The 21791-nt window shown below is 37.2% G+C and overlaps 1 protein-coding gene across 7 annotated transcripts in view; it reads left to right on the top strand.

Moving 5' to 3' along the window:
* FARP1 (FERM, ARH/RhoGEF and pleckstrin domain protein 1) overlaps window positions 1–21791 on the top strand; it is a 164678-nt gene that overhangs the window by 106018 nt on the left and 36869 nt on the right. For 5 of the 7 annotated variants that reach the window (XR_010068051.1, XM_063304828.1, XM_063304825.1 and 2 more), the window contains exons 10-13: window positions 687–850; window positions 5170–5238; window positions 6266–6341; window positions 7787–8027. Coding sequence is in view for 6 of the 7 variants with exons in the window: in XM_063304828.1 (XP_063160898.1) it covers window positions 687–850; window positions 5170–5238; window positions 6266–6341; window positions 7787–8027 (550 nt within the window). In the remaining variant the exon portion in view is untranslated. The remainder of the gene's footprint in view (window positions 1–686; window positions 851–5169; window positions 5239–6265; window positions 6342–7786; window positions 8028–21791) is intronic. The other 2 variants (XM_063304827.1, XM_063304826.1) reach the window with 1 other exon arrangement.

Here is a 21791-nt window from a genome sequence, read left to right as displayed (position 1 = left end):
CATGAACAAAATAAACCCATGCACCAGTCTTCAAATATTCAGTCAAAAAGACTGCCATAAATAAAATACACAAATAAAATACACTTGCATACACTCAGGGCCACACATACAGATACAAAATAGTCCTTTATTGCTGCTGGGATTTGGGGAGAGCCTATGGGTACTAGCAAAAGAGGTTAAGGGGGAACAAATCTGGAATTGACAAATCAACCAGTAACATCTTCACACATCTGGAAAACTGCCTCTGGGGAAGATGAATTAAGCCAGTAATTAAACTTATTAGGCACTGCTTTAAAGAAATGAAAATGGTCGTATTAATATAGTTGGGCTTTGCACAAAACATTCCCTCAAAATTCACATGCCAGGAAAGTTCCTATCCATTCTGCTTTTCACCCAAAAGAATAATACTGTATATCCTTTTGCCTGGATATTTTTTTGTCTGGATGCAGACAAAAGTGTATACAGTACACTTAGGAGGATAAACAAGAATAGGTCCAAAGAATCAATCTTATAACAAATAGTTATAAAAATTTTCATTGCAGACAAAATGTGTCCCATCTTCAAGTAATCCAGACAGCCAAAGAGAAAATGCCCACTTCAAAGGAAAAAAGTGTATCTTTTTGCTGTGTACAGTCTGTTTTTTCTTTTCTCTTTCCGATACTAAACCTAGTTTTATTAATTTTTAGAGTAACTTCCAAGACACCCTGGAATTCCTAATGGCTAGTCGGGATTTTTGCAAGGCCTTTTGGAAAATTTGTGTAGAATACCATGCGTTCTTCAGGCTGTTTGAGGAACCCAAACCCAAACCTAAACCTGTTCTTTTTACCAGAGGTTCATCCTTTCGGTTCAGGTAGGATTTTGTTTTTCATTATAATAGTAATACATGAAAAAGTTTGTCCACTCATTTTGAGAGAATGGATTGGTGCTCTTTCCCAGTAACCTGGTATGTTAAACTATAGTGTTCAAACTCAGAGCATGGGGTTACGAGGTTCCCTACAAGCCAACCTACAGTTTTTGTGGTTGAAACCAGAGAGCTAAGGAGAGAATGGAATTCTTGAGTTTATTACACTTTCCCATTGCAGGAAGCCATGATTTTTTTGAATAGGAGCATTATGTATGACAAAGGATACTAAAAGGGAAAGTTACTTGTTATCAAGTAACAAGTAATTGAATTTCTGTTTGTCCTCTGAAATTCCACTGCCCACTTACTTTAGCTAGAGCCTGATAATGTCATTTTGGTCTTCTTGAATATATTTGTAATGGTATGTTGGAAAGACTCCAGGAGATAGAGGGAAGAGATACTGCCTCCCATGACCTGTCCAACTCTGGGTGGCCTTTCCAGTGTATCAAGTATTCAACTCACTTCCCTCTGCATTTAGAGTCTAACAATATTGCCAACAATATAACATTTTGTTTGATCATGTTTACTATTTATCGTTTCTGGATCTTTGCACTGGATCTGTTGGGTTCTGTGCGGGGGGGAGGAGGATTATTTTTGAGAATATCTAAGAAATTTGGGATGCAGCTAGCAGGTGACCTTAAGAGGTACCATGTGATTTCCATATTATTTCCTTGAAGTATATGTAATCCCTGTTAGTGAGGTGTTACAACTTCTTTAGATGTTTTTGTGGGCTTCAGAATTAATGTTGAAAATACCTGTAGGACAAAAGTCAGCAACTTTTTTAGGTGGTAGACACCATCGTATAATTTCATGCAATGTCATGGATGCCTTTTAATCAAATATTTTTAAAATTAAAAATAACTGAAACTCACCAAGATCTCATTTACTTGGCAGTCTGTAGGTGCTAACCAGTGAAGTTAATGGGGAGGTGACATGTTACCAGCTCTTGTTGTAGGAGATTCCTCAGCATAAGAAAACGATTGACGTATACCTATTGCCAGAACTTGTCAGGGTCAGTCTCGCTTCGCAATAAGACACAGACTCACTTAATGGGTATTAAGGATTTCTGGTTTATTGGAATGATGGCTGACAGAACGAAAAACTGGAACGGGGGTGGTGGTGTGGAGGTGCCCCTTTTATACCCTCTTGTAGCGCCCTGGGCTCCTCCACCCTGCATTGTCCCGATCCCTCTTGATGTGACCCTTGATGGCTGCCTGGGCGTTTTCCCGGTGTCTCCCTTTGTCCCCCGGATTCGGTTGTGTCCTCCAGGGCACCAGGTGCGGCTTATCTCCGTTCTTCCGACGTCCTTCTTTTCAGCTGTCTATGGGTCCGTGGGCGTGGGTGCTTTCGGGTGCTTGTGTTAATCCCTGGTTTAATTATCTCCTTCCTCTATTTCTTAATGATCATGATCTACGTTGTGAGGCTCTTTGTGCCTTGCAACGAGGTCATGACAGAACTGTTCAGTGATACCTTTTAGTGACTCAGGATGAAGGAGGGTTTACCTAAGTTGTTTTCAGTGTGAATACAGAAAAGGCTCCAGTTTTTATTTGTATTTCAAGAGTTTTAGAGTGCTACAGATGGACAGAAAAGACCCTTTCATGGAAAACTGATAGGAAAGAGAAAGGGTGAAGTGATGATATTATTGGATTTCAGGTGATATGGTAGGTGTCCTTTCAAATAAAAATGGAGCCAAGCCAATGTCAGTGTCATGGAGATGGGATTCAGTTCCCTTTATCTGCTCCATAAGGCTCTGATAGTTCTCAACAAACTTTCACAAACTGTTTGTCCTGTTGTGGCTGGCTGTTTGGTGTTTTGGATTTTTTTCTTGATTATCACACTGATGTTGTTGTTACCAGTTTGTTAATGAAACATCTGCAAGCAAACAACCAAGCTCAGAGAGCACCAAGAATTCCACAGTTCAGCTACATATATTTTCTTTTATTGGAAGATATGTGCAATATATTGCTTGTTAAGGTAGCACTGAATAATGCAATGTTTCCTTCTCTCTTTTCAAAAATCATCTTTGTAAGCCAGATATGAGGCTTCCTCAAAGACTAAATGAGGCAGGAGGAAGCAGCTGCCCCTTTGCAGGATTTAAGCCTGCAGTCCAACACTAAATGTTGCTGTTACTGGGGCCAGGGAATGGAGGTATCAATATATAGGTCATTGGCTAATAGCTGCCAGCAGATTTTTTTTGGTCAAATGTTTGGAACTACCTATATGCTTGAAATTTAGAATTTGAGTATCATTATTTTAAAAAATCTTCAAATACAGCCATTCATAACTCAACATGATAAGACAGTTCCTTAGCAGGTAGGAGTAAGAGCATGGAACAAAACAACCACTCTAGGAATATAAATGGCTTGTTACAGTTTTAAACATAGGCATATGTCCATTCATTTTTCATGATGACAGAGTGCCCAGAACCACCCTTTCTTGCATGAACTTCACCCAAGTGTGAAGTAGCTTTTTCAAGGCAGCATGTTTAGCTGCACACTAACATAATACTTACCTAACTCCAAACTAACTTTTTCCCATATTTGACTTAAATCTTCCAGCTACTAGGAGTGTGCCAGATTACCAAGATTCACAAACTATTTCAGAGTAGGCATATTTTTCTCCATAAAAGTTTGACCATATTAAATGCACCCTGTCATAGTTTGTGGTAAGCATAGGCATCTGTTACAAGACATGATGATGTCAAAATGAAAACACATACAGGTAGTCCTTGGTTAACGATGGCAATTGGGAATGGAATGTCCATCGCTAAGCAATGCTACCATAAAGCACAGTATCACATGACTGCACCGCTTAGTAACGGCAGTTCCAGCACTTCCGGTTGCCGTTGTTAAGCAAATCTCACACTGTTGTTAAGTGAGGACAGGCCCGCAACTAGGTTCTCTGTCACCCGGGGCAAACATGGATTCCGTGCCCATTTTGGCGTCCCCCCAGCACTCATTTTGGCGCCTCCCCAGTGCGGCGCCCGGGGCACATGCCCCGCTTGCCCCCCCTAGTTGCGGCCCTGAGTGAGGATGTCACATGGTCACCATTTGCAACCTGCTACCAGCTTCCCCGTTGAGTTTACTTGTAGGAAGCCAGCAAAGAAGGTTGCAAATGGCAGCCACGTGACCATGGGTCATTGTGATGGCTGGAACTTCGAGGACAAGTCATAAGCACCACTTGTTTAGCGCCATCGTAAGTCTGAACCGTCACTGAATGAGTGGTTGTTAAACGAGGACCACCTGTACTGTATATACTCGCAGATAAACCAAGAATTTTAGTTGCCAAAATAGACCCAAAAAATTGGGTTCAGCTTATCCATGGATGGGTTTATGCTTGAGTATATAAGGTAACACCTTTCTAAAGTACCTGTATATTCCATATACACTCATGTATAAGCCCATTCATGGCTAAGCAGACCCTCAAACTTTTAACCAAAATACCATGAAATATGCAGTTGGCTTATCCACGGGTGGTGCATTTGTTGAGGCATTTTGGTAAAAAAAATTGAGGGTCAGCTAATCCGCAGATAGGTTTATACGTGAGTGTATATAGCACGTCACGATGTTATCACACAAATAATGCAATTATGTACTTGCATAATGAAGTTTGGTGCAAGAATGCAATTTGTAACATTTGCGCTGATGCCATGATGCACATGTCACCTTTGTCCTACCTCACCACCACATGGATACCAGCAGATGTGCAGGTGCTCCTCTCTGCCTCATTAAGTCCATGGTGATAACAGACCATTTCTTGGAATAATCTGCAGAATCATAAATGCAAAAACAAAACCATTATATAACAACTGGAATTTATAGTGTACAGTAATGCTACCAATCTCAATATATTTTTGCAATATCTGGTTTTTATTTTCTCAGTCTCGTAGGAAAGTTTATTGAGCTCCTGAAGGATGTAGCCAAAGGGTTGCATTTAATGTTAAGGCGCTCAGTTGTTGCCAGAGCCTACAATAGTATAATGAGTATTTGAACCTCTTAAAGGTCATAAAATCAGTGGTCTTTCTAATATATATATATTTTTTAGAATAGTTGACTCAGCAGCACAGAGGTTATTTTCAGAGCCATAATCGTGATGACCACAATGCATACTCCACCCTTCATTCATTCTTTCCTGATATCAGCTGCTGCCCATAAGAAAACAAAATGCAATAATGTGTAGAAATGAAAAACACAAAAAGGATGTATTAATTATTAATTTTATGGTTCTTATAATTGTTTCTCTCCCTCTCTCTCCTTCCTTCCCCTTAGTGGCCGTACTCAGAAGCAGGTCCTTGACTATGTAAAAGAAGGAGGACATAAAAAAGTGCAATTTGAGAGGTTTGAGATACTTTTTGATGATGATGATGATATATCTTTTGCATTTAAGATCTTTATCTTGTGTCAGGAATGCTGATTTTTCTTAGTTGGCCATATGATAGCTGCAGGCAATTGGGGTTGAACTTGATTGAAGAAAAGGAACCAGGAATGCAGGAAAAACAGAGCATTGCATATTTTTCCCATCCAGAATCCTATAGCTTTTTGCTCTTGTAGCAAAGTACCACGGTGGTACTTTGACTCTGAGAACATTTGTTTAGTGACTAATTAATTGTACTGCTTTTTGTCCCCTTTGTTTGAGTAAATAGTTCCAACTTGCTGCTCCTGCATGTTATCTTTTTATTAGATTCGCCTCTTCTGAAACTCCTAGCCAGCACCATATTTCTGCTGGGAGACCTTTGACTTGGTTGGCAGAAAATTGTGCTAAGAGCAGAAAAGGTTTTCTGCCAAAAGAAGGTGATTTTGATGATAGATGTGATTGTTCCAGAACATCTCTTTGGATTACATTGTTAATGATATATAATATTTTTGTGCTTTTAAAAAAAGCAAATTTGACTACTAGAGGTGAAATGTTAGACAACAGAAGAGTGGATTTTGGCATGCCATTGCTAAATCCGTCTCTAAAGTCATCTGTAACATGGTGAGTTCAGTGTTCTTATCAAACCTTTTAATGATCATAGCAACGGGTTTTATGTTCTGAATCAGCTTTTGGAATCAGAGGTCTTCCTTTTCTTGATGAAGTTTTGGTAATATATTCGGTGAAGTATGTATCTGTCAACACACTGTACACACACACTGTACACCCACACACACACCCTGTACATACACACCACAAATGCAACATGTTTATTTGATGTTTTGTTTTTTTTCTATAGTTACTACCAGGGTTAAGGAAATTGAGGAATTGGGTGTAAATGCTTTTAATGTTTAATTAATTTTGTTTATTAAATTTCTGGCCCGCCTTTCCTCCAAGAGCTCGAGCCAACAGCCATGACAGTCCCGGCTCCAATGGTTCTTTTTCTCTCCACAGAAAACACAGCAAGATTCATTCTGTTAGGAGTCTGACTCCAAAATCTACAGAGCAACTTTCTGAGGTGCCAAAACAAGTCAGTTATCTTTCATGGTTTTGCTAACTAAAAGTCCAATAGCTATTTTGTTCTTTGTTGTGCACTGTTGTTTAAAGAGGGCAAACAAATTGCTTGAAGGAACAGTCTTCTTCCCTCTGGTTTGGAATGCTGCCAAATGACTGGAAAATGCAAACAGTGAGAAAAGATTTAACAAGCTTTACCAATAAAAATACTGAAACTGTGTATCTAGTAAATTCACACAAATCTTTTGGGAGGTTTAACGGGTGTTTGGCATTGTTTGTAAAGACAAAGAACAAGATGAGATGTAGACACACTCCCAAAGGAAGTTGACCAAAATCAATCTTGGAGGAATGTTTAAACAAAGGAGATCTAAGTCATACAGTTGAATCACTGTGTACAAAATAATGTAAATGTTGGGAAGTGGATGTTGGGGAAAGAACAAATCAAAGAGGTAATAAAAGTGTCAAGGATAAGCAATGATGAGAAATGAAAAGAAGGAGAAAGTATGTCGATCTGTTCAATAATAAGAGGATGTGCTGTTGCTCAGAGACTAAGCAACAGTGATGAGATATTGTAAGTGAAACACACACCTATTTTTTACAATTCTACCTTCAGCTCTTCTCAAGGCATTGAGACTGAGGTGACCAATAGTAGTGCGAGTCACTCACATTTTAAAACAGAACTATTGATCACTGAATCTTGTCCTCTTCCTTGAGTCCTTCCCTTCCCTCTCCTTCTCCTTCTCCTACCTCCAACCCCCTTCATTCCCTTCCATGCCATGCAATTTTATGGAAGCAGTTTTTTTAAAAAAAAGGCTGTTATGGTGTTACCCTTTGCAGCTTCATGGGAGGCTCTGATTTGAACTGGGATGGGTTGAGCCATTTGCCCTACTGGTGTTTTCGGTCAGTGTTATGAGTTATCCTCATCTGCTTTCACGTTTGTCCTTTGCCTGATCCAAGGGACACTCCTAAAGCCCACAACTAGGATGTGTGTGAGGTTGCATTTTCCCATTCATGCTCCAGTGATGGTGTGAGACCTATTGCCTCTGCTCTGGATTAATATAAAGCCATTGCTGCTAATAGTTTTGGATATTCTTACCTGCTATAAGTTTTTCTGATTTTTTTTTAGAGCGAAGCTGGCTATAGCTTTATATTGCAGCAGTAAATTACATGATTAAATTATTATTCTTTGCTGTATTTAATCTGCATTAATCTTTGATATAATTTGATCAGAGTTAAATTCTTCCAGTATTTTAGAGAAAGGATGATGATTTTACATAAAGAAACACTAAGGAATGAACACCGATAAGTAATATCAAAGGTGGTATTAATAGAGGCAGCCGAAAGCAAAGAGTTTCTAGACTGAATAGAGTCCTATTTATGATGAATTCATAAAACAGTTGCGATAAAGATGAATGATAATTTGTTGCCTCCTCTATCGCATTTCTTCCCTTCTCTTTCCAGAGTTGCAGTTTTTCCTACGGAGATGGTGCTGATTCCCTGATTGTGCAAAGCTGCCAACAGGGAAAGGAATTAAACATTTCAGTGGAAGATGGTGGACCACGCACAACTCCTTCCCTGAAAAAAAGCCCCAAGGAAGGCCAGGGGACAGATGGTACTACAATGGCAACAATGGAGGAAGAAGAGGAGGTCATAAAGGACAGGTCACAACTAAGCAGATCTCAGACGCAGCAGCCAAGCACAGGTCCTGCATCCCGAGCTACTCGTGGCAGTAGCACATCAATACCTTTTATTGACTGCAGTGATGTAGATAGCGAGTATGATCTTCTCAGAGGGCAAATGAGTCAGTCACATTCCCAAACAAATGACAATTATGAGGGTGATTTAACCAGTGGGGTCTATGTTGACTGTAGAGGTGAAAATCATAATAAAAATAGGTATAGGGAATCCCCTACCTCCCCTATAAAGGCATCCTACAATGTCATGGAAGACTGCACTGATGGCAGCCCTAGTACTATGTCCTTCTCCGTTGGTGAGAATCTCAGATTCCCACGGCACAGTACACTGGTTGAAGAAATGTTTAGTGGCCCAGATATCCGTAGTCCACTAGCCACTCCCTTGCATTCTAGTAGCAAAGGATCGAGTCCCCGCATGAGTATTGGTAGTCCAGGTTCTCAAAACTGTACCTCTGAAGGGAGTCATGAATGTAGGAATAGGAGGAGAAATAATGATGGACATGCTTTTAGCTGCCATAATTATAGCAGATTTTCCCCAGTTTTGCAAAGACCACATCTGCAAATGTTTAAGAATGCTTGTAACAGATCTGAAACAGATCCATTTATTTTGAGCCAAGTATCTTCAACACCAGGTCAAGAATATACATCAGAAAGGTTTTGTAAAAGGCAAATGGTTAAAATGGTCCCTTTAGAAGGCAGAAGTATGGCAAATGGTGTGCCAGCAACTGCGCAATCAAAACAAAGTCCCATTATGCAGTCCTTATATGCTAGGGGCATGATGGACCATATGTCTACTATACAAATGACCGAAGGTTCTACGAGCAGTGGAACAGAGTCTAGTGACTCAGATTCAGAAATAGTTCATTCTTTCACACATCCTCTTGTGTTTAGTAATCCCATAGTGCTGAACTCATCTCCAAGGTCTAGGAATAAGTATCCCTTTGGCAGCCTTCAATTAGGTGAAGAAGCTGAAGATGTATCTTTGGATTTCAGTGATGAAGAGGTTGCTCATGTCTTCAGTTGTTGAGAATCTTGGACAGTCTTTCTAAGAAGAGGCGAAGGACTAGTCCAGTCAAGTCATTGTTAGAGTAGCCTTCCACAGCTTGGCATTTACAGATGTATTCTCTTTCTCAATAAGAGACTCACTATGAGTATGAACTTTGACTGGAATTGTGGTCCAAGGTATATAGAGGATATTGTGTTGTTATCTGATTATCAAGAAAAAACATGTTGACCTTTAAAATATAGAATGACCTTAATGAGATGATAGATGAAGAGTTTGTGGTGGTGATAATGGTAGTTTATAGTAAAATCTAATGGTGGCATGTTGTTTATTTGTTTTTGAAAGACAAAATAATCTTGGAAGTAGACTTTTCATTAAGGGAAAGAACTATATTCTTGGTATAAATGATGTACTTAATGAAGTGTAGGCAGGATAGACAAAGAAAGAGATGACTTGCAGATCGGTTCTGTGGGTTCTTATTTAGAAATAACTCCCACTTTTTTAAATAGGATTTATCCCCAAGTAGATGTGTTTAGGGCTGCAGCCATTGCTGTTTGTAAAACAACGTATGATACAAATACGCATTTCTCTCCTACTGAGAGAGAACTTACTATTCAGTGCCTCTGTTTAAAGTTTTATACTGCAATCAAAATGAAAGAAATTTGATATTTAAGCAAATACTTTTTACAGAGTTTGATTATGCCTCTTTATAAGAACTAATGCAATATTTTACCCATCAGCATTATTCATATGTATCTGAAGTATTATAAATGGCAAGTTTTTATTCTAAACATTTAACATTTCTGTTTGGAAATACTGAAGAAAGAGAAAAAATGGAAGACCAGAGCAATTATTTGAAAGGCCTCAGTTAAGCATAATTATGATTTTTAGAATTTTGTTACAAAATTAGACTCGGCATAATTGATTCTGCAAATTTCTCAGCAGTAGTTAAGCTAGGATTCAGATGGGGTTGAAAACATGGAAATAATTTTCAGGGAACCATATGAACCATATGCGTACAGCTTCTATACACATGCTTCATACCATAATCCAATCCTTTCAGGAGAAAAGCAATAGAGTCAATCAGTTGGTTGAAATTCTTCACCATCCTATATCTAGTTAGCATAATGGCTTGGTTTGTGAAAGGCTCTGTGTCATGGCCAGTCTGCATGCTTGCATATTTGTCAAGGTATAAAATATTATTCTTCCAAATCACACTGAATGATTTAACAAATCTCGGATGTGGGAGTATAAACATTCAGAAGGAGTTCATTAAATGAACAGCATTTTAAATGAATCCCTGAATTTAGAGGAACTTCCTTGATATAAAAAATTATACCTGGGCAGAATAAAATGTTTATTACCTGCCCAATAGCTTTGCCATATTATGAAATGTGGGGTAATACTGAAGGAAAGGTATCAGAAATAAGAAATGGAATTAGCAGATTTTTGCTGCATGTAGTTGATTCTAAACATTTTCAGAACTATTTTTTAAAGCTGAGCTTTAATGGCTTTTTGTGTTTATAGAACAACATCAGGAAATGTTGATAACTACTTCTGATGCCTTCAAATAAGAAATAGTAAGGGTAAATCTGTATAAATATTTGGATTGAACTCAGTCTGTAGATGCCAAGTGTGGTAATGTTTTAACTATTCTTAGGAGAGGCAACCTTTTTGCACTAAAGCAATCTTCCCCACCATCTGGGGATCTCCTGTCGAACTACAGCTTATATCTGTTTCAGCCAGCATCAGAAATGTTGATGTTCCTTAAGAAAAATTATCTCTGTAGTTATGCAGGCCAAGAGGAAACTCAGATTTTCAGATTTCTGTAAAAATCTCAAAGGATTAGCTTTTGAAAAGAATTTTACCGCATGCTGCCCAGCTTCCTATATACATAGGAACATTTGACGTGCTCAGACTTAATCTGTTCTTTTTTTCTACCCTAGTAACTGCTTAGGATTGTTACTTACCTTATTGGCATACAGTTCAGATACTTGTTTAGATGGTAGACAACAAGAAAATATGTAGGCAAATCTGCAACTCCGTGGTTAGAAAATAGCAGGTAAAGATTTTATTTCGCATTGTTGAGAGAAGGTGATCAGATTTGGGGCTTAGAATAGTTCGTCAAATTATTGCCTTTAATTGGTTGCTTATTGCTAAATGGTTGCTTTAAAGTATACCTAAACAAAAATTCATTGTAGAAGTGTAGATCAAGTGTCTTGTATTGCAAACTTTGGTGGATTAAGGATTCATATTAGCACTAGTTGCTTCAATTATTTCTCCAAGCATTTTCAAGTGTCTAATTTTCTTTTTAGGAAAAAAAAATCCCACATCTTATGTTTCATTAATTACAACTGGCAGTTGATCTATGAAATATATATCTAATAGTTAATTTTATCTGACTGGAGAATGTTAATAAGCAGCAGCAGTTGCATACATTTACTAAACATTGTAAGAAATGTTAAGAAATATATGGGATTTTACATGTAATTCAGTATTCAGGCCAGCTTGATCATATAAATGCCAGCCATGCATATTTTCCACGCGATAGGCATTTTGTATTCAGAGTGCAAAACAGAGTCTTCTGATATAAACTTAAACAGCACCCTTTTTGTGTTTGAAGTAAATACACTTGCTTCGTTATTTCAGATGAATGTGCACAATAATAATAATTCACCTATATTCTCCAGTCAAATGTTCTTAATTCCAACAAATACTGGTGTGTATGTTGGGTATATGTGTATGTGTATGCCTTCCCACCCTATGTTAACATCAATTTATTATTTTTCATCCTACTTTTTTTTTAACTTGGGTTTCTGACATACCAGCTCGTGTCTAGGTAAGCATGTATGAAAAAAAGTCTGGCATTTTGTAACGAATGAATGATGCCATAAATATCCAGGACTTCTTTGGCATAATACTTGTAGAAGTGATGCCTGTGACAGACATGAGTACTTGAATGTAAAAAAGAGACAGTGGTCTTATCAGATCTAAGTTTCTTTAAATCACATTAAACATTATTGCTAGCATAAAATTATGAACTGTATCAAGAGACACTCATTAGATTTCTAACTGTGACTCAAAAATATAAAAATTAGAGATTCATGGCCATTTCTTTGTCTACACTTGTTGGGTTTCTGTGGTGGATTAATATGTTATTGAAATTCCCTAATAAAGTGATAAAAATATATTTTAAAGTAAGAAAAAAATTAAACAAAATGTTCACGTTGATCATCCATGGAAACAGCAGTTCTATCCTCATTCTTCCTGATTTTTTTGTGAAAATGATTGATGTACTGTATATATATTCCAGAGGAAAAATGCATTTCTGTATTCCTCCAGAATACATAATCTCCTTTTGCTGCTTCTATGGAATATATGAAATGACTCCCAACTAAAAATGATTTTTCAAGAATATCATTATTTCCAGTCTCTTGACATGCTTGGTGATCCGTGAATAAACTGTTGCCTGCATGTTTATTTCCCAATCAGAGAATTTTTTTCATGGCTGCCCTTCCTTTTTTTTCAACTTAAAATGTTACACATGTTTAATCCATGTAGTAATAAGAATTAAGGTACTATATTATTCATTTATTTGGAGGGCTTCTCCTCCACATGTACCACGGATTTTAATTGTTCCTACTCAAACACCAACCATTATTAAATGGATGTGTGAATATAGTAGCTTTTATAAAGGATAAAATGAAAACATATTTTAAATTTAGGGCTATTCTGAATAAAATCAATGTGTTCAGACTTTCTGGTTTGGGCAGAAAAAGTTTATACATCTACCACAGTGAGATCACTTACTATTTATTTATTTATTTGTCAATATTCTTCCCAAAGCAACTCTCTGGCACTGTTCCTCCCCAATTCTGCCCTCCCCCCATAAAACATTATCAGTTAAACCAAATTTATTGTATCACTTTTCAAAACAGGAAGAACAAAACTCCTGTTTTATCTACATATCTACATTAGAAGTGAAGTATCATCATTCATACCTTTACGTCTCAATGCTGAAATTCCAGTGTGGGTAATATTGATCTTTGGCTTCAAAAGAATAAAATGTGAAGCACCCACCGTATTAGAGCTTTTGTTCTTACTAGAATTTCTTATATTGCTCATCTTCTTTTTTGTTGAATATTGAGCAACTAACAAAACCTAAGATAAAAATTACTGCTTTATTTCTATCATCCATCTCTTTTCTGATTGTATTACAAATTCTAAATATAAGTCTAACATGTAAGATCGGTTTAAAAATTGCTGGGATTTTCATACTCATTCTTGTCATTTGTTTAACGAGGTTATAAAGCTTTTTTTAGTTATTTCACTGTATGCATTGTTTTATCAGCATGTGCCTCTATGGAAGGAAAAGGCTTTTTTGCACTATTCTATCTTTATACTAAAAAAGCATGGTGTATCTTACCTTCTTTGCATTGTTTATTACACTCCCCAATATCCCTTTCCTAGAAGGAGAAATAATGCAGAATGAAACGACTTCCTTTTATTTTGATTCATCTATAAAATTCTGCATTTTCTGAACTTTGCAAAACTCAAAAATAAAAACAAATATGAAAAAAGATATGAGCAATAGTGACCTCCTACACATATTGGGAACCACAGGATAACTATATAGACCACTTGGCCCTTCATTACTTGATAAAAGAAGCATTAAGAATAATTTAAAAATTATTCTAAATGCAAAACTTCTCTTAAACGGTGACACTGCTTTATTGAGAGATGTTAAGCCAAGATAGACAGTACTTTTAGGCTGAGCTTGCCATGGATTGGGTCCATAGTCCAACATGCATAGACAATTACATTAAGCACTGTTTAATGCATATTTAATTAAAAAATTATGCTTAAAGAAAAGGTCGTCTTTTTTCCTCTTTTTCCCAGCGGTAGAAAAAAATAAAGATAGAAAAGAGCAACACCTTGTTCTTTTAAATTCATGCATCCTATTCTGCTATTAGAAAGTTTGCAATGCCCTGTTGTTTTTTCTGTCAAAAGTGTTCAATTATTCGCTAACTGCTGCAGTTACTGTTCAGTTTTGTACTTGCCACTGTTTAATTCTATTTTATATCACTTTACCCTGAAATTTGTATGCAAGAGGTGGTGTTACTGGCTGCTAAACCTGGTTATGAATTTGGTGACTGTTTGTAAGCATGTCAAGCCAAAGCTATTTATTCACTTATATATGCATGATCTGAAATTTGTTTTGCTTTCTGTTACTTGTACTAAAGGCTCTTTCCCCTTTCCAGCTGGTATCTTGCTTTAAAACTCTCCCTTGCTTATTGTGCTCTCAAGTTATTGGCTGAACAGCTTGACCCAAGTATGGGGTCCACGTTCTTGGTATGATCCTCCAAATTCACATATCATTCACCATCACCATTATCATGGTTATCCTTTTTGAGCTTAGGAATCCAACCTTTTCTCCCTTCCCCCTTTCCCTGTGGGTAATACACTGTATCTTTTCCAGAGCAGGAAAATAATAATAATAATAATAATAATTGTCAGAAAATTTTATTCCTCTCCTTTAACAATGTAATAGTCTTGCCCAAATTGAAGCTAATTTCTTTTTGAAGTGGTAAAAAGGAAACATGAGTGGTGTTCCCTACCTCCCAACTGCTGATTCTCCCAAAGTGGATATTACATTTTTCTCAATGGGAAGATATATTACATCTTTCCAATTCAAGGGCAGAATACAAATATTCATTTCTTAGTGTCTACAGCCCTTTTTATCCCCCCATGCAACCATACTTATTTCTTTTATAATTGAATTGGGAAAAGATTCAATAATAACAACAACACTGCACTTAGAATTTACTACAGGCTTATAATCAAAACCATCAAAGGTGCCAGGTTATGAGCACTGATTTTGCCTCTGCATTTTCTAATACATTCTTAGTTGAATATGTCTGCTTTCCACTCATCTTCAAAGATGTCTGTTTACAACAGCTAACAAAAGTTTTGGGTTTGGTTCGGGTTGTTTGTCAATTGAAAATAGCTCTACTTAATAGGCCTGTGCAAAGCTTTTAAAATGTTTTTGAGCACAATTAAAGCACTTCTCTTCAAATGGTTAAATCACCATACTTCATACACATGCAGCTTCTGAAACAGACATACAAAGTTGCAAAAACATGGCTGTTTTAACCTCTTTCAAATGCTTTCCAAAGCCATAATGTCAAATCTGTGTAACCTTGGTTTTACCTTCCCATGCATAGAAGTTTCAAACATTGATTGGGGAAAAGAAAGTATTGATGGTACACGGCATCATAAAAACACAGCTTATTTTCAGATCACAGCACCAATAAGCTGTTTGATTGGCAGCAAATTACTTCTTCATTTGCTATTTAAAAACATAAGGAACATGAAATGCATTTGCATTTCTCACTTGAGCTCGTATCAAGTAAAATTTGAAATATTGATAAATATTTATGAGATCTGTAGTAGCATAATCTAGGAATGCTCAGCAGTGCTTTCTTTCAATGACATCTAGAAGTCTAAAGGAAAGCTTAACCTTTAATACACTTGCTAAGAATTCTGCTAGGGAATCATGTGTTAACCATTATCTGCTATATTCTTCTGGACATCTGATTTTGGGAAAGGCTTTGTTGTACAGGCACCAAGCAATGAAACGTCTTCGGTCCTGTGAGTAAATTACATGTAGGTTAATAGTATTAACTGTTTAAGGTTAAATGTTAATTTATATAATGATGCAAACCCTTAAAGGCATTAGCAGAGTTTTTACTACTATAGCGAAGTCTTAGGGCAGAAACATATGAGTGCAATGATTTATTAACAATAAGTTCTCTGCATTGCTTACAGGGAAAACAATGCACATGATACCAATTTAAAATCTATGTGTGGTTCTTGGGGCCTCCTTAAATTTCATTTGTTTTCTATAGAAAGATGTATTTGTGCATAAAAATATGCAGAGCATAGTAAGTGTTTCACACCTTCAGGTTATGATAATATAATCATGTTTTGCATTATCAGTTCTTTACATGAAGATCATTCCTCATAGGAGCTATTCAAAACAAAAAATCCTGACAAACTCCTTGTTAAACATAGGAGCTTTCTCCCTTTCAAATGCTAGGGTTTTCTTAGAAGCAAAATGGAAAAAACTGCTATGCATGATCATTTTGATAAGTACAAAGAAACACGCTTATTTGGCCTGCAAGGTACAAAATAATAATTTTGCTTGCCATGCATATTTAGAAAAGAAAAAAAATGAACTTAAATCTATTAAAGCTGTTATCTTTTGGTCTTGAGTATATTTTACTCATGATCTCTTGATTCCCAGATATTTTGGTAAGTGATCAATATTGTATAAAGCCTCTAGATACACCTGATGTTTACTGAACTCTTAATCAAAAGCAATCCATGGAATTGAGCCATCATTGCTCTATTGCTACAGAGCCTCCCAACTCTCAGAGAGTTTAATCCAGATACGTTCTTAATGTCAATTCTTTCTTTACTTCAGTGTTTCTCAACCTTGACAACTTTAAGATGTGTGGATTTCAACTCCCAGAATTCCCCATGCTGGCTGGGGAATTGTGGGAGTTGAAGTCCACACATCTTAAAAGTCGCCAAGGTTGAGAAACATTCCTTTACTTTGTCTGGGGTGATGCGTTCCTTAGCTCCCTGGGGCACTTTGGATTCTTTTATGTGGGGCCCCTATGCAGCCCCAACAGGGTGATGAATCTGAAAGTGATCCCAAGAGCCCTATACGTGATTCTGTGTGGTACCACAGCCTCCAAACAAGCTTGCGGTGTGTCCTCCCTTCTGTTAACCACTTCCCGGATAAATAGAAAATAATATTAATAATGTCTATCTGCCATCGTTTAAAATTTTCTCTGGCAAGTCTGTAAAGCTTTGAGATTTCGGCTCCAGATGCTTGGGATCTGGATAGGTTCTCATACCCAGATGTGATGTTCCCCTCCTGTAATGAGATCGATACAGTGCCAGAATTCTTGCATTTTTTCTTTCATATTTAAAATGAGACCATCATTTTATAGGGCTTGTAAATGTAGTTTGAATATGTACCAGTTATAAATTTAGAAAGTATCTTTTTATGAATAGAAATCCTTTCTTCTCTTTTTTTCTTCTATGTGGATTCACTCTACTTTGAAAATATTGTATGAGGTTGTGTACTAGTGTCAATAAAATTGACATTTGTGTAACAAGCTGTGGCTTTTCTGTCAGATTTTTAGCACATTAAGAGCAAAAATCTTTAATGCAGGCAAGTCTCTCATTTTAATCATGGTTTGATTTGATGCTGGAAAAGATAATGGGATGAATATGAATCTTGTTGATTTGTTTAAAGAGGTTCCATGTATTACTAAAAAATAAATTGATCCCCTGCTCCCATGTTTTGCTGTTATGCTACATTTTCCTAGTTTCCAAGCTCAGATGCAAATTAAAATTCTAACTTTATTTTCAACAAAGAGACACTTATTTCAGCATGAAACATTACAGGAATTTCACTTGCATTTTAGCTTTGGTTCTTAACTGCCTAGCTGACAGCATCTCCACTTTTCTAAATTAAAATCCTTTGGAAAGTATGGGAAATAATGAAAGGAGATCTAACAAAATGACTGGTGTCATTATAATAACCTCCATAGATTTTTATGCTGTGCCTTTACAGAATCTGTAACCTACTTGCCTTCTAAGAAAAGGGAATAGAAACTGAAACTTTTTTCACTGTTGTATTTCACATAGCCATAAAACTGTACTGTTGGGCACTTGTTAACAAAACTAAAAATTTAAAACTGTCCTATTACAAGCTTTGAAATAATGCATTTTCTATTATTGCAATGCTAGCGTTTCTATCCCAAACAATCAAAGGAGCGACACATCAAGGTATACTGTACTTAATTTTCTTGGATGTAGCCAGAGGGCCTGAAGTAGTTTTCTCCATCTGTTCTAGATGTGACTTTTGACATAGCAAATTGCTTCTTTCCCCTAGTCACTGTCTTTTCATTAGCACCCTGGGCAGTACAAATGACAAGCTGCATTAGTAAGAGGGTAAAAAACAAACAAACCAGTAATGCCCTTTTTGTTTTAGGTATTAAAAACTGAAGATAGAGCTCTGAGAAAATGAACAGCAGGATACTCTTTGCATGTGATTGCAACTACCCTACCCACACAACTTTACACCCATAGTCAGCCATTAGGTTGCTTCTAGGAATTATAAGGAGGAGTGGTTGAAATTGTGTACCCCATTTTATCTAAATATGGGACTTCCCTAATCGTATGACTTCACTTACCCACTTTTCCAGGAATGGGTCAGGTGAGAAGGGAAACATGTGAAGCGGATGGAAGTGTGCAGGTTTGCCTGCGCCTACCTTACTATGCATGTAATGATAGGGGTATGGTGGATGAATAAATCCTCACAGTAGTTGTTCCTCTGGATGGTAAAAATTAGATGGTAATTATTAACTGATGGTAATGGTAATCACATTTGTAGCACAATTTGACTTTTGTTGCTTGTAAATCAATTTTTTTAAGTGGTGTTACTCAATTAGATTATACCAAATTTCCACAACCAGATACCCTAGGACAGATCCCATACCTTGACATAATATTCTCCATCATGGTGCCTTTGATTCACACACATGGGTGGTGCTTACGTAATGTTTTGCAGGCATTTTGTCCTCCTCTGTACTTCACTTGCGTAGACATGGCTCCTACTGGATCTCAGTTTCTCTCTGATAGCAATTCATTTTCTGATCTCCTAATTTTTTCCCTTCTTTTGCTTCAATTATTTTATTTTGTTTTGTTGTGGCCTAAACTTTAAGGTTTCTGATGCTTCTCATCACCAGAACATTGCAACTGCAATTGATCCTTGGGATCAACTCAATTTACTATTGTGTAAGGATAATCTCAGAAAGGGATAATTACGTCTCCAGTGTCCCTTCGTTCAGTATTTTTCCACCCGATGCTCACAGTGGTGTTCAGGCAACTGTTTCTTCTCCTGAAAAACTTGTTCCTTTAGTGACCACATTTGTTGATTAATGGAGTCTCTTAGACTAAAAGTTCAACAATTACCTCAATGTGCAGTCACATTGTTTTAACAGCTGGTACAAGATGCTACTGCTTTTCCAATCCTCATTCCCATACTCCCAATCTTGCTGAAGGTAGGAAGAGATCCCTGGGCTAAAGTATCCATTATGCCATCTAGTTCACTGTGTAGAGAATCTCTAGGGTTGAACAGAACTGCTGATGGTTATTTCAATATCCACCTCTCAGTGCCCTTATAGTGGAGGCATCTGAATCAGTTTCCATATCCACAGACAAGAAAGGCTGGAAGTTGGACAGTTTTAGCACAAACTCAATTATTCAGAAGTGCTGTCTATCCACATAACTGTCGATAAGGAATAAATAATGAAATAATGAAATATCATCACTTTTTATGGATGAAGGTGCCTCCATCCTTACCCATTTCCCAAGTGACAGTCATCAAATTGTCATGTCATGTTTAGCAACATTAGCTAAACAGGAACTTAATATGACTCACCATGCGGCTGATTCCATAGCTAAGATTACAGTGTCTTCTGTTGCGGTTCATCATTAGTTCATCGTGACTTCATTCTAAAGGGCTTGTCCTAGAGGCCAATACTTGGATCAAGGACCTTCTTTTCAATGAAGATAGCTTGTTTACTGCTAAAGTGGCAATATCCTAGACAGATAAGGCCTGTAACAGCCTTACTTCATCCCTTCTCTCTTCCATCCATGTTCTCACTTCTACCTCTACCAGAGACTTACCAGTTTTCCAATTGGTGCATTCTTTTCCAAATGGAGATAGAAGCTTTAAACAGATGCTGATACCAAGTAGTCTGTGCATCAGAGCCTTAGGCAACAAGTCTGAGAATCCAGATGTTTTTCATCATGATGTTCACCCAGACCTTCTATTCAAGGACTGCTTGTTTTGCTTTCAAGTTACATGGACCTTCATATCAAATGACCTATGGCCTTTGTCTAATTGTTTCCCAGATTTATCACCAAGTCACCCACCTGGTTCTTGAGCAGCTCTGGAATTATGCCAGAAGTTCTGCCTTTTACAAAAATGGTTGATTGACTATGTGTCAGTAAGGATTCATTCCCACCTTGTATTCAAAATATGTCACCTTTCCAGAAAAGAATGACAGGCTCATACTTATATTGGATTTTTCCCAATTTAACTTGTTTGTGAAGCTCTCCTGCTTTAGAGAGATCTCAGTTTCTAAGATGCAACAATTAATACTATCATAAAATTGACTTCATCCCACTGCCACAGCTACAAATAATGGAGACACTCACATGCAAGATCACCTCAGTAGTGAGAATGAGAGTCCATGTTTTCCTCAGATATTAGGCTGCCCGGTGACCATAACTTCATTTATTTTGCATATCTTCAGATCCAGACGTATTTATATATTGTCTTTCCGGGTTCAGATGTTATGTAGTTACATCTCTCCACCTCACTTTGTATCTAGGAGTCTATCTGCTAGTGGCTACTTACAAAAAAAATTCATGGAAAGTGTAGCCTTCATGCTTCCCACTGCACATCCTCATCATTGATGCTTCTATGTCTGGATGGATAATGTACCTACAATCTGTTCTGAAAGTATTATGGCATGTCAATGACCTAGAACTATTGCTAGTTTGGAAGATACTCCAAGACTTTGAGAGATTATTCTGTGGTTAAATTGTCCAGATTTTATCAGGGAATTGTACAGGTATAAATCAAAATAAATACACCTCTTTTATATCTCACATTGCAGGCAAGTCTCTGGTGTATTTATTTGATGATTTATTAAGTTCATATCCCACAATTCTGTTTGTATATTACTCAAAATGATTTACAATGCTGAAAAATACAAATGATAAAATACAAGAACAGTATAATAAAAATTAATGCAAAATTAGAATCAATACAAAAATCAAAAATCAACTAACAAAAGCTTGGTAAAAGAAATGGAACTTTGCTGTTTTCCTAAATACTGAAAGAGTGGGGCCTCCAATACGCAGGCCCTTTTTAAATTTAAGCACACCAGGCACTTTAATTTCAGGCATATGAACCTTGTACCTTGCAACAGTTAGCAAATCTTGTGATAGATGGAGGTAAAGAAGCATTTCAAAATGGCAAACTTGCACTTTCTGGAGGAATGCAGTCCCATCCAAAATAATTCATCTTAACCCCAAATCTAGCTTTCTCCTTTATCAATAGAATCTTTATTTTGTCTAGATTTAATTCCAACTTATTCTCTCTTATCCATTATCAAGTTTAAGCAACATTCAAGGATGCTGATTGCTTCCTTGGAATTAGATGGTGTCCTGTGATCCATATCTATCCTGGTAACCCATATGTGTCGTGAGCACTGATGGTGAGCAGGAGGGGGCCCCTATCCAGGGGGGAAAATGCATGCATAGTAGTGAGGAGTTGAGCAGCCATTCAAAGAGACACAGAACAGACCCGCCTTGACTTTTGGGGTTTATCTGTCTGAGTTTTCCCACACTTCTTCAGTTTGTTAGGATTTCTGTCTAATGTAGCAGTAATAAAACACTAGAGACCTATTCCTTGTCTCAGCGTGGTTCCTGGCTGTTAGGACAATATGTCAGGGAACAGAAGCGTCCAAGTTGACCAGCTCACCTATGCCCACTTGACCAATAATTGAATAGGGGCTGTATCCCTCCACCATCATTAAATCTCATTGGGTCAACCTAAAGTCAGTCTGTTTTGGACAACTGTTAATGCCTAAACTTCTAGAGCAGGGGAACAATC

The sequence above is a fragment of the Candoia aspera genome, chromosome 5 (assembly GCF_035149785.1).
Source record: "Candoia aspera isolate rCanAsp1 chromosome 5, rCanAsp1.hap2, whole genome shotgun sequence".
Taxonomy (NCBI): Eukaryota; Metazoa; Chordata; class Lepidosauria; order Squamata; family Boidae; genus Candoia; species Candoia aspera.
This window is presented reverse-complemented; position numbering and strand designations above follow the sequence as displayed.